The following is a 13,462-nucleotide window of genomic DNA, read 5'->3' on the forward strand; positions in this document are numbered from 1 at the left end:
TGGGGCCTTGTTTACGAGCGATTCAGGCAGTGTATTTGGCCTTGCTTGGTCAAAAGATAACTATTTGATAAACATATTCTGTTTATGCTTTATTATCTCTTTAGGGAGAGCTGCTCGTATGACATTGAAATAGGCACACCATCAAATCCAGCTAAACTATTTGGTCTGTCTGAAGCAATTCCAAACAGCCATGATTGTGACTGTGTAGATATTATACAAACATTAAGTGTTCTTAGACAATTTGTCACTTACAAATTCCAATTTGATTTACAATGATGTTTATATTTTGTGGACAAAAAGGAAATGAAAGGCAAAATCACAAAAACATGTGAATTGGCTAGTAACAAAAAACCTAACATTTATATTTAATATTTTGTTATGCCTGTGGAGCTGTGCATAAATCTCGAGCAGGTTGGCAGCAGAGAGGTTTCCTGAGATGTCCCGGGAACAGGTTGTGGTAAAAGCCCACCTGAAGGGAGATTCTAGTGATTTAAGGGAATACCTTGCTGACCAGGCAGCTACGGTTGCCAGCCGCATGAACGGCAGAGGAACTCTTACTGCTCAAATGTGTCATCTATGGTGACAAACTACTCACAGCTCACAGACATAGCTGAGAAGCTGATTTTCAAATTCAATGCTCCAAAAAGGAGAAATGAGAATGATTTGAAAATAGTTGCAAATTGGCAGATGACAATATTTGGACATTTTAACACCAGTTTGTAAATCCAAAAGTCTTTTCCTTATTTGGTCACACAGATATACAGTGTCGGACGCTTAGGCGTGTTTTTCAAATGTGTTTACATTTTAATGCAAATTGGTGGGCGAGGGGTTTTAGGAAACATGCAAAAGAAATTGTTTGCGGATGAGTAACTTGTCAAAAACACAATTTGGCATTCCCAAATTCTATCAGTTGTAAGCAGAACACCTCGGGGCTGTTTTGGTGAATTGCAGAGTGACTTTATAACCTTACCTAAATGCGAGGGTTGTCAAGATATTACAACTATAACTGATAATTTTCTCGTTTGGTGTAAAGGTTTTTTCACAAAGAAAGGTTTTGCTGCCTTTATGGCTAATATGCTGGTTCGAGACATCATTCCAGATGAAATGAAACATTATTGATTCTGATCAGGGTAAATACTTTACTGGTCAGGTATGTCAGGAAGTCTGTAGGCTTTTGGGGATTCAATGGCATAGCTGCCAGAAACTTTAATATCAGATTCTCTTTTTACATATTGTATGGCTTTGACTGAAGCGGTACAAAAAAAGCAAAATCAGGTTCAGGATGCTGTAAAAATTATGGACAACATAATATTGTGCCAGGGCAAATCATTTATAAAAATTTACATCACTCAGGTCTAAAACCAAGATGGGATTATCCTTATGCGGTCATACTAGGTACCCCTTCAGCGAATAAAATTCTGCGATAAAATTCAGAATAAAATTCAACAATAAAACTCAGCAGTGCAGTTGCTAGGTAAACCTAGATGGACAAATATTAGTCTGCAAAATTAGCTTATACTCCCAAATCTTAACTAAACAATCGAAACGCTGTAGGATTCAAACATGGGTGGTCCAACGCATTTTCCGGTTAGTAAGAGCATGACCAGCATGGCTGTTCCTAGCGCCAGTTGTGTGGTTGGCGTGCTGTTTGTTATTTTAGTTTGTTATTTTTGGAGCTACTCCGGGTAGGAGATCTCCTATCTCCTAATTGGTACCCTCCGAAGACTAGCCAGCCATCAGTTAGATCGATGGATAGGTAGATAGGTCTGGGATGCGTTGGATTGTCTTGCCCATAGGTCGACGTTCAACATCCAAGTTTTCAAGCTAAGTCAGATTATGGATCAAACTCTCAGGTTTCAATGAGAATCAAAACAAGTTGTTTTCTATATTTTCTATGGGAGTCAAAACTAGTTATAGCAATAGTCAAAACAAGATATTTGCTAACAAATTTGTTTATACAAAGTTGTTTTTTGGCCATGGAGCTCTCTTGTTTTCCTTTCTTTTGTTTTTATGTTTTTGCAGAGATATATGTCGGCGGCCTTCAAGAAATTCGCTGAAAAATTAAGCTTATCAAGTTTACGAGTCTCATGGGCGCCAACCTCCAGCAGACAGCAGTTGGAACTCCGCTGTATTTCGAGATTCTGCAGGAAGGACGGACTGGCGAGACTTCGTGGATTCCGGTTGATTCCATGAACAGAGACATTCTGAGTTTCAAGAATTACAACTGACATGGTTGCAAGTGTTGTCTTCATGACATGACACAGAGTCTAAGATGTGATGTGTGTTTCACATCTGTTCAGAATGATTCATGGATTCACTCTAACTGTATGAACTCAGTATTTGTATTGGATATTAATTAACATATGTACAGCATATGTACGGGGTTTTGTTTTGAAATTCAAGCCATTTGGCTGTTATACAAAATTTATCCAGATTAAAACTAGGCAAATGGGTCATTTTTAATTATGACATTGAAGTGTATGGGCCAAATTAACACAAAACACAATGTTATTTGCTGTGTTGATTTCTATTCTGATTCACAATTCAGATCCATTATTCCATCCATGATTAGAAATCACAGTAATCTTAATTCGGCAGTAACTTTAGCTCATACATACGCTAAGATGTTTAATATTTCCAATTGTTGGAAATGTCAATCTTTTCTTCAAAAATCTACATCTGTATGTACATATATTACGGCTATCTGATTTGATCTCCATCATTGAACAAAGTAACATGGGTAACATTTGTAAAATTCTAATTGATTTGATAATCGACATCTCTATTTCATCTTTAAACACTCCAAGTAGTGATCCACAGTTAATGGTTTACACAGTTGATGGTTTTGGTAGTCACCAGTTGATGGTTTTGGTATCAAAGTTGCAACCTTACCAGACAATTTGTTTATCTTATGCCCTATTGCTGGGAAGAGATGCTGAAAATGGCAGGAGTTGTTAAAGTTGAAAATGGCCATAGCATAGGCATTTAGGGGTGGTAAAGAGTATATTTTCATGATTTTTTGGGGGGAATTCTAATTGTACCAAATCACAAGGCGAAGTTGGTGTCAACGTGTATGATTATTGAACTACTGATAATGTCAAATTCGTACAAATGTGTTTTTTTAAGGTTGTCGATTATTCATGAGAAAGCAGTCTGCTATTCAACAAGCAGTGTTTGCCACTACAAAAAGTTATCCCATCCAAGTAATTCCTGGTATTTACCTGTGTACAACAGTACTGAATCAAGCCATCTATTTGTTCTAAATGTAAATTTGAAGGGAATTCTTTCTGATATTGAAGGAAACGGGGTAAACATCACAAACTAGAAATGCGTTTCCAGTTTTCCAGATGTGACAAAGCTCTTCTGATAATGACAAATGAAACACTAATTACTCCTAATGGTACACACTTCGTTTATGGTAACAAAACTTATCCATTACTTCCTAAGGGTTGAGAGGTAACCTGTTATTTGTACCTTTATCAGCGATGTGAGTAGTGTCAGAGGATTATGTGACGCAGCACTTAATCATGAGACATACTAAACGTTCGATTTCTGATACCGAGAAATGGTTAGGAAGATTTATTCTTTATTCCATTCTGGGAAGTAACTGATTTACAAAACGAAGTGCAAGCCTTACACAAAGCATTTGAGGTTACAGCGAACGCCACTCTTATTTCTATTGCTAATATTTCGGACGAAGTAAATGCAATTAGAAAAGTTGTTTTGCAAAATCAAATGGCGCTTGACATGCTATGGGCTTCTCAAGGGGGGGCACATGTAAGGTAATTGCGGCCGAATGTCCGAATGTTGCCTTTATATTCCAGACGTTTCCGAGAAAGTGGTTCATAATCTTGCTAAAGTTTTACACGAACAAATAGCTAAACTAAATGAAGACCATGGTCTTTTCTCATCCGATTGGGACGCGTGGTTTACATCAATATTAGGACCACTTTGGAATCATTTGAAGGCACCTTTGGTAGTTGTAATTTCAGAAGTGTTTGTCATCTTGTACATTGTCATAAGAGTGTTGATTTGACTTGTTAGACACTTGACTGTGACAGGCCCATAAAGGCCATTATTCAGTATAAGACATACTCCCTCAACCGACGCTGGTATGCGGAAACACAGAAATGACCTGTTCTTTTAAGAGCATGTAGAAGGGAAAAGTAAGGACTGGCCATCCAAGCTTTTTAAAGCTGTGTTTTGATAAAGATTATGAAAGTTTGCTTGCTATAATCATTTAATTTTGTCTTATATGATTAAGAGGGGGGAGTGAAGGATCCTACCTTAGATCCTCACGTGCAGAATGTGTTTATTATTGTGTTTTTTTATGTTTTATCATTTATTTACATAATCATCATAATCATTTTATAATCATTAGTTATTATCCATTTAATTATTGTTTGATTATTTAATATTATTTTATCATTATCAATTTCATTATTATCATTTTTATTATTACATTATTGTTTTTTATTCATTTATTCATTATTATATTTCTATATTTTATTATATCATTCATTAATTCATTGTATTTCTATATTTTATATGTCTCTTTGTGGTTCAGTTTCACATTTGGAAAGTTTCATAGAACTGTTCTGTCTGTGTGTAAACAAGATAGATAAAGAGAATGTTTATGAAAGCCCAAGGTCTAAGGGATGATGCAGCTGAGCAAATTTGGATATAACAAGTGCATGCTGTATTCCTGGGTAGACGGGGTAGACGAGGTGGACGAGGTTTGAACATTGAGGCATATGCAACTGAAACTACTGTCCATCAATAAAACTCTGTTCTATTTTATCATCTAAAACCTCCGTCTCACGCCTCTGTTCACGACTCTGTTTATGCTCTCTTCTAGCAACAATTGATCAGCCTTGTATCTGACAGATACTTTAACAAAGTAAACTTATATTTTCTGACGTGATCTGGTGTCCGGGGCTGGATCGTTATATTTTTTCTGTGGTGTGGAGACCAGATCTAACACTTTGTTAAAGAGAAATGTCTTAAGTTTAGACTTAAATTGATCAACTGTGTCTGATACTCAAACCCAGAGCTTATGGGCCAAGTAGGAAAAGGATCTCTAGGGATAATTAACCAGAATTTTTCGACCGCAGTGTATGTGATGGATTGTATAAGATACGAATGCTAGGCCATTTAAGGCTTTATAGGTGATTAGCAGTATTTTAAATGTATGCAATATTAAACTGGTAACCAGTGTAAAGATGACATATATGGTCATACTTCGTAGATCGAGTAAGCACTCTTAAGGGGATCGCACACAGAAGGTATTGTAAACCTGAAGTGCACATTAAATAGCGCGAGCTTCGTCATATAGCGTCTACTTCAAAATGCAAAACATACATTAGCAGCCAATGTTAATCGTTAATGATTTGGGACAAATATGATGTTATTTAATAGTGCCGCTATGTGGCGCGACAGGGATTTGAGCAACTTCCTGAGTCACAGCCTGGCGGCGCCGGTGTGCGTATACTCATAGAAAACAATGTGTTTGATTTTTTTTTTGAGCGGCGCGGCCGGTGTGCGATCCCCTTTTTAGCTGCGTTTTAAACCAGCTGAAGCTTGTTTACCTGATTTGCGTAACATCCCCTGAGTAACGAGTTACAGTCTATTCTTGTGGTTTTAACTTTTGCATCCTAACAAGCGCCTGAACTTGGATTTTTTTCCAATTCTTTTTTATAAACCCTTCTAAGAGCACAATAGGATATAAGGGATACCAGCAGCGCTCCAGCACCCCTTTTTCTACCCTGATCTAATTTATCTGAAGGATTTTGTGAGATTCTGGCCAGCTTGTAGAACCCTTTAATTGTATTGTCAACTGGTATTGTCAGGTAATAACATAGAATTTATTAACAAAAAAAATAAAATAAACAAGAATAACTAAAAACACTACTAAAAGATGCTAAAATGCAAAGAATAGAAAATAGAAGTGAATTTATGGCAGAATGTTAGAAAAGTACTAAAGAAAAGTAGTAGCTTTACACAATAGATGCACCACAGAAACTTTTAAGATCCTTCAGTAGCAGCAATATTGCCCAGCTTCTATTTTACCGAAATCAGTTAACCCATTGGATGAATTCTCACCGTTAGGACATTCATACAATTCATCATCTAGATGTTATACTTGTGTTTATATTATAGACTGGAAGAGAATCTATAAGAATTTGTTAAAAAACAGAAATTCATTTATGAGAATATGAGCTGATGTTTATAATCAGTATAAGACACTTAATAGATGAAAATCACCTGAATTGATTTCATTTCTGTCTTTCTGTTTTTGTCAGCTGCTGTTACAGGTGAAACAGAAGAACTGACGGTGTATGAGGGAGAATCTGTTCATCTGAAGACTAAAATTACTGACATACAGACAGATGATGTAATAGAGTGGACATTACTATCTGAAGACTGTGTCATAGCTAATATAAATCCTGCCAACAATATCTTTAGTACATGTAAAGATAGTAAATTCAAAGACAGACTACACCTGGATTTACAAACTGGAGATCTCATCATCGATGACATCACATGGGGAGACCGTGGACATTATACACTGAAGATCATCACAGATGGAGAAACCTACTACAGAAGTTTCCTTTTGGCTGTCACATGTGAGTAATTTAAAGGGATAGTTTACCCAAAAATGAAAATTCTGTCATCATTTTCTCATCCTCATGTTGTTGTAAACCTGTATGAATTTTTTTCCTTATAAACACAAAAGAAGATATTTTGATAAATGATGGTAGCACACAGTTGACGGTATCCATTGAATTCCATCATATTTGTTTTTTCCAAGTTTCTCACTCTGAAATACAGGACAAAAGATGGCCTGCCATAGAAGTGCGGATATGTCCTGCAGAGTTTAGCTCCAACCATAATTAAACACACCTGAAGCAGCCAATTAACTCTTTCCCTGCCATTGACGAGATATCTCGTCAATTAAGAGAAAACGCTTCCCCGCCAATGACGAGATTTTCCGTCTTTCCGCAATACCGCTATTATCCACCAGGTGGCGCCCTTCCGCAACTTTTTAAAACCGGAAGTATTGCCCTATGGCAAGCTGCTGCATGTCCGTGTCTGTTTTAAAGATCGCTCTGAATGGGATCTCTATGAAAAGTCCGTCATAAAAATGGAATTATCTCTGCTTTTTGCTCAAAATATGGTGTTTTTGCAAAAACCTACCCATATTCAAAAGCTGATTGCAAAAGAACCACTAAAGGTAGGATGAAACGGGTTTTTTTGTTTGAAAGCAGAGGGTCTGTTCTTTCATTTGGTATATTGTATGTTTATATATTTAAAGAAGAACATTTTCTGGAAGGGATTAAACTTTGGTGAAAATCATGAAAACCGCTGGCGCTGGCTGGCAACTTTTTTTTTAAAACGCTGGCGGTGAAAGAGTTAAGGTCTTACTAGGCATACTAGAAACTTTTAGGCAGGTGTGCTGAGACAAGTTGGAGCTAAACTCTGCAGGACACCGGCCCTCCAGGACCGACGTTGCCCATCCCTGGGTTAGTCCAAACAGCATGTACGTAGCATGTATAGCGGACAGTGTTCATATGCCTGTGAGAGTCTTTTATAGTCAGGGTAATGTTTGGCTACGGCAGGTGCAGGTGATTAGAATGCATCCCCCCCAAAGGAACCCCCAGTCCACAAGGTACTCCAGCCGCCCACCCTGACGCTTGGATTCCAGGAGCTGCCGGACGTTGTAGACGGGGGCTTTTTTTGTCGAGGGGGGATTCTTTGCCAGGTCCTGTGGGAGTAACGGAAGGGACAGCGAATGATATGGTTTGAGTTGGGAGACTGGATGGATCCAATAGTGAGTGGGGTGACGGGGCTTGAAGACTACCGGATCAACCTCCTTATTGACGATGAAGGGTGCGATGTACTAGGGACTTAGCTTTTTGCAGGGCAGGCAGAGACGGATGTTCTGTGTCGAAATGCCAGACTTGATCCCCGACTTTGATGGTGGGCGTCGGGGCACAACGAATGTCCGTCAGCTACTGCTGGGGTCTGACAGCTGCCTGCAGGTGATGGTGAGCTGAGTCCCAGACCCGCTCGCTCTCCTGAAACCAGTGCTGAAGAGAGGGTACCTTACATGCGAACTCACCCTACGGGAGAACCTGGCTCCAGGAGTTCTGGTGGTTATGGCAGAAGGTTTGGAGGTTCCATTCAGTCTGGCCGTTGGTCTGAGGTTCATATACAGAAGATAGGCTGATGGTTACATCCAGGACCTTAAAGAACGCTTTCTACACTCTTGAGATGAATTGGGGACCTCTATCTGAAACTATATCTTCAGGGATACTGAAATATCTAAAAACTAGAACAGAAACTCAGCGTTTCCATGGTTGGGGGCAGACCCTTAAGTATCAAGGGTCTCAATCAGAGTATTTTTTTAAACTATCCACCACCATGAATATGGAGGTGTTACCATGAGATACCAGAAGATCTGTTGCAAAGTCAACTCCTAGATGTGACCAGGGTGACGAGGAATCAGGAGGGGACAAAGTTTACCACTGGGCAAGTGTTGAGCTGTTTTTGCCATGGCACATTCCTAACACCCCCTCACAAACCTTCTGATGTCCTCTGCCATATTGAGCCACCAGAAGCGATGTTTCAGCAGCGAGAGGGTTTGTTGGATGCTGGGGTGACCAGTGCCTGGAGAAAAATTAGCTTTAGTAATAAACAATGTTCTGTGTTGCAAGGGTACATACTTGTGTCCATCAAGACAACCTGGCAGAACATTTTGAGTTTCAGAAATGGTATCCTCCTCACTCCATTCAATCGGGCAGATGAGGACCATCTGGAGAAAACATTCTGGACAGTTCATCAGCTTTACAATTTTTACTGCCCTGCACAATTTTTACTTATGGTAGTAAATGGTGAAATCAAACCATGGTAAAAAAACCCACCTGGTCTGCCGGGTGTTTAGTTATTTCGCCTCTCGCAGGTACTGCAGGTTTTTATGGTCTGTCAGACCTGTAAAGGGGTGACGGCACCTTCGAGCCAATGTTTTATTCGTCGCAAGGAGTTCATGGTTGTCAATATCGTAATTCTTTTCCTCCGGGTTGAACTTATAGGAGAAATAGACACATGGGTGAAGACTGGTAGGGGTCACAAAAGCAGTTTTTTTCACAGATCCTGATAAGATTGTATGCGATGCGTAAATCATGCTTTTTAGCACCACAGAGCTGTTCAAGCACCGCTGGGACGAGGGGAAGAGGATAGCGAAACTTTTTAGTTATGAGATTCAAACCTCTGTAGTCGGTGCAGGATCGTAAACCTCCATCTTTCTTTGACACGAAGAAGAATGGTGATGCAGCAGGGAAAGTAGATGGTCGTATGTACCCTTTTCCAGTGCTTCTTGAATGTATTTCTCCAAAGCATCTTGTTCCAGGATGATGAGCGAGTAAATCTTTCCTTTAGGTACTAGTTCACCCGTAAGAAGGTGAATTGCACAGTCCCATGGCCAATGAGGTGGAAGTTTCGAAGCTTTCTTGGGACAGAAGACAGCGAAGTCTGAATATGACGACGTCAGCATATTCTGGGGCGATAGATACAGACACATTATCTTTGTGACTTTCTATAGATGTACTGCATACCTTTATAGACTTAGGACAATGATGGGGTTTTGGCATTTTAGGAAAGCATTGTGGGATCACATCTCCCTAGGATCACATCTGCGTGAAATTCTCCAGGAACAGAAATATAATCCTCTCCTGATGTAATATTCCTACTGTCAGAGTTATCTCCCTGGTTCAGTGTTGCACTGATGAAGGATTAATGGGTTTCCCAGTTACTGATTGCACATTAGTCTCTGGTTAATGCGCTCTTTCTGGATGTTAAGCTGCTGGCAAAGCTGGGCAGAGATAAAATTCCCGGCTGACCCAGAGTCAAGTAGGGTAAACACTGTAACAGAGAATTTGGTGGAGGACAGTTTGACTTTCGTTGTGAGAGGAGTATAAATCTGGACCTCTGGTCATACAAACAACGAGATTTTATCTTTTGCGGATTGGTTTCCTCCATTGGGCCAAACGGATGGATTAATATATTATTTTTCCTTACATACTGTAAGACACTTAATAAATAAAAAATAAGCTGAATTGATTTCATTTCTTTGTTTCTGTCTGCTGCTGTTACAGGGAATAGACTGTTTGTGGATAAGGGATTCTCTGCTGATCTGAAGACTGATCTTACTGACATACAGAGAGATGATGTGATAGAGTGGAGATTTGGAGAAAGTCTCATAGCTAAAATCAATCCTGTCAACAATATCTTCAGTACATATGATGGTGATAAAGGTCTATTCAGAGATAAACTGAAGCTGAATCCTCAGACTGGAGATCTCACCATCAATGACTTCAGAGAGGAACATAAAGGAGGTTATAAACTAAAGATTATCAGAGGTGGACAATCCTCATACAAGAGATTCACCGTGTCTTTCGGTGGTAAGTAATTCAAATGTTTCTGTGCAGATCTCCAGCTGCCTACCGCAGCTTTAAATGAATTCTCACTGTTATAAGATTCACAAATTCATCATGTAGATGTTATAGTTGTGTTTATATTTATATACTGATAGAGAATCTGAAAGATTGAGTTAATAAACAGATATTCATTTATGAGAATAAGCATTAATGTTTAGATGGGAAGTAAACATATTTTTGTATAATTAAAAATTAAAACATATTTTTTGTAATCACTCTTTTAATTTCTGGGGACACTTTTACCCTAGGGGAACTCTAACATATACAGGAAAATAGGGGCTTATGAGGGTTAAACCTGGTAAACTTTTTACACTTTAATTGAAAGGGTTACCTGAGACAAGAATCTGTACATCTTTTCAGATATTTGGTCGTTTTTGTAATAACATTGATTTCATCATACAACTACAAAACTGATATTTTTAAACATTTAAACACATTGACTGAATATTTTGTGAATTATTACCATCAATATTACACATTACCATCACTTACCCATTAGATGAATTCTCAATGTAAGGAGATTCATAAAACTGCTGATGAGCTGATGTTTATAATCAGTAAATCAAGACACTTAAAAGATTAAAATCACCTGAATTGATTTCATTTCTATCTTTCTGTTCGCTGCTGTTACAGTGACAAAGCTGGAAGTGGATGAGGGGAAATCTATTAATCTGAAGACTGAATTTAAAGACATACAGAGAGTTGATCTAATAGAGTGGAGATTTGTAGGAACTCTCATAGCTGAAATCAATCCTGCAAACAATATCTTCATTACATATGATAAAGGTCTATTCAGAGATAAACTGAAGCTGAATCATCAGACTGGAGATCTCAACATTAGTGACTTTAGAGAGGAACTTAATGGAATTTATACACTGAAGATCATCAGAGATGTAAAAACCTTAGAAAGGATTTTAATGGTGTCTGTCAGACGTGAGTAACTGAAATGTTTCAGTATAATAATGATTTTATTAACATCTGTACTCTGTTGACAGTATACTGTAGATGTAAGAGGGATTTATGACTATTAACTTACAGTGGAGATTTTCACAGTTTTAACTCTTTCCCCGCCAGCGTTTTAAAAAAAAGTTGCCAGCCAGCGCCAGCACTTTTCATGATTTTCACAAAAGTTTAATGCCTTTCAGAAAATGGTCTTCTTTAAATATATAACCAAACAATATCTCAAATGAAGGACAGACCCTCTGATTTCAAACAAAAATGAATGTTTCATCCTATCTTCATTTGTTTTCTTTTATCACCTGTCAAATATAGGTAGGTTTCTTCAAAAACACCCAATTTTGAGCAAAAAGCTGAGATAATTCCATTTTTGTGACTTTTTATAGAGATAAGACGCAGAGCGATCTTTAAAACATACACGGAGTTCTTTCATGTGAGGCGCTACTCCAGGTTGTATAAGTTGGTGGATAATAGCGGTATTGCGGAAAGCCGGAAATTCTTGTCATTGGCAGGGAAGCGTTTTCCCTTAATTGATGAGTTATCTCGTCAATGGTGGCGAAAGAGTTAACGGGACACTTTTTTTAAAAAATATGCTCATTTTCCACCTCCCCTAGAGATAAATATTTGATTCTTACCGTTTTGGAATCCATTCAGCTGATCTCCGGGTCTGGCGCTAGCACTTTTAGCATAGCTTAGCACAATGCATTGAATCTGATTATATCATTAGCATCGTGCTCAAAAATAATCAAAGAGTTTCAATATTTTTCCTATTTAAAACTTGACTCTTCTGTATTTACATCGTGTACTAAAACAGACGGAAAATTAAAAGTTGCGATTTTCTAGACAGATATGTCTAAGAACTATATTCTCATTCTATCTAATAATCAAGGACTTGCAGGCTGGCTGCAGGAGTCGCAATGATATTATGTAGTGATAAAAAATAGTCCCCTGCTATTGAATGATACTAAGGGGACTATTTTCGACTGTTGCGTAATATCATTGCGTCAAGTTTTAAATAGATAAAATATCAAAACTCTTTGGCTATTTTTGAGCGCGATGCTAATGGTCTAATCAGATTCAATGGATTGTGCTAAAAGTGTTACCGCCAGACCCGGAGATCAGCTGAATGGATTCCAAAACGGTAAAAATCAAATGTTTAACTCAAGGGGAGCTGGAAAATGAGCAACAGAAATTAATTGATGAGAATATGAGCTGATGTTTATACTCAGTTAATAAAAACACTTAATAGATAAAAATCAACTGAACTGATTTAATTTCTGTGTCTCTGTTTCTGTCTGCTGGTGTTACAGGTGAAAGAGAAGTAAAACTGAACATGAATGAGGGAGAATCTGTTGATCTGGACACTTATCTTAATGACATAAAGAGAGATGATGTGATAGAGTGGAGATTTAATGAAACTCTCATAGCTGAAATCAATCCTGCCAACAATATCTCCCGTACATATGATGGTAATGATGATCTATTCAGAGGTAAACTGAAGCTGAATCTTCGGACTGGAGATCTCAAGATCAAAAACTTCAGAGAGAAACATGAAGGAGTTTACAAACTGAAGATCATCAGAGATGGAGAAACCTCACTCAGTAGATTCATTGTGTCTATTTCAGGTGGGTAACTCACATCTTTCAGTGTAATAATCAAATCAACATTTATTTATATAGCACTTCTTAAAAAAAAAACTAATTTGAAGAAAATAAAACCCATGAAATTATATTATGACACATGACATGCTGGAAGGCACACTTTGTGACCTAAAGAGTTGTCTTATTTTCCTTTGCGACAGTGCTGCGGCGCTTGTGGGCTCTAAACGTGAAAAATACACTTCAGAAAAGTAATGTTATTGCGTAATGCACGTTCCTTGTAATGCGTTACCCCCCAACACTGCCGGAAACAGACTCTGATTATGAGTTACCTCTCCTTCTGAAACAGGCTTGACTTACCCTGCTGTCTCGGGTTTAACCCACCTCCCATTCTGAAATGGAAAACCCAGT

General features: G+C 38.2%; 1 protein-coding gene across 5 annotated transcripts in view; it reads left to right on the forward strand.

Moving 5' to 3' along the window:
* The window catches only part of LOC135721197 (uncharacterized), a 72,640-nt gene that overhangs the window by 13,270 nt on the left and 45,908 nt on the right, over nt 1–13,462 (forward strand). For all 5 annotated transcript variants that reach the window (XM_065243384.2, XM_073813572.1, XM_065243383.1 and 2 more), the window contains 4 exons: nt 6,303–6,626; nt 10,155–10,460; nt 11,130–11,429; nt 12,764–13,078. In XM_065243384.2, the coding sequence (XP_065099456.1) occupies nt 6,303–6,626; nt 10,155–10,460; nt 11,130–11,429; nt 12,764–13,078 (1,245 nt within the window). The remainder of the gene's footprint in view (nt 1–6,302; nt 6,627–10,154; nt 10,461–11,129; nt 11,430–12,763; nt 13,079–13,462) is intronic.

This window comes from Paramisgurnus dabryanus, chromosome 24 (assembly GCF_030506205.2).
Source record: "Paramisgurnus dabryanus chromosome 24, PD_genome_1.1, whole genome shotgun sequence".
Lineage (NCBI taxonomy): Eukaryota > Metazoa > Chordata > Actinopteri > Cypriniformes > Cobitidae > Paramisgurnus > Paramisgurnus dabryanus.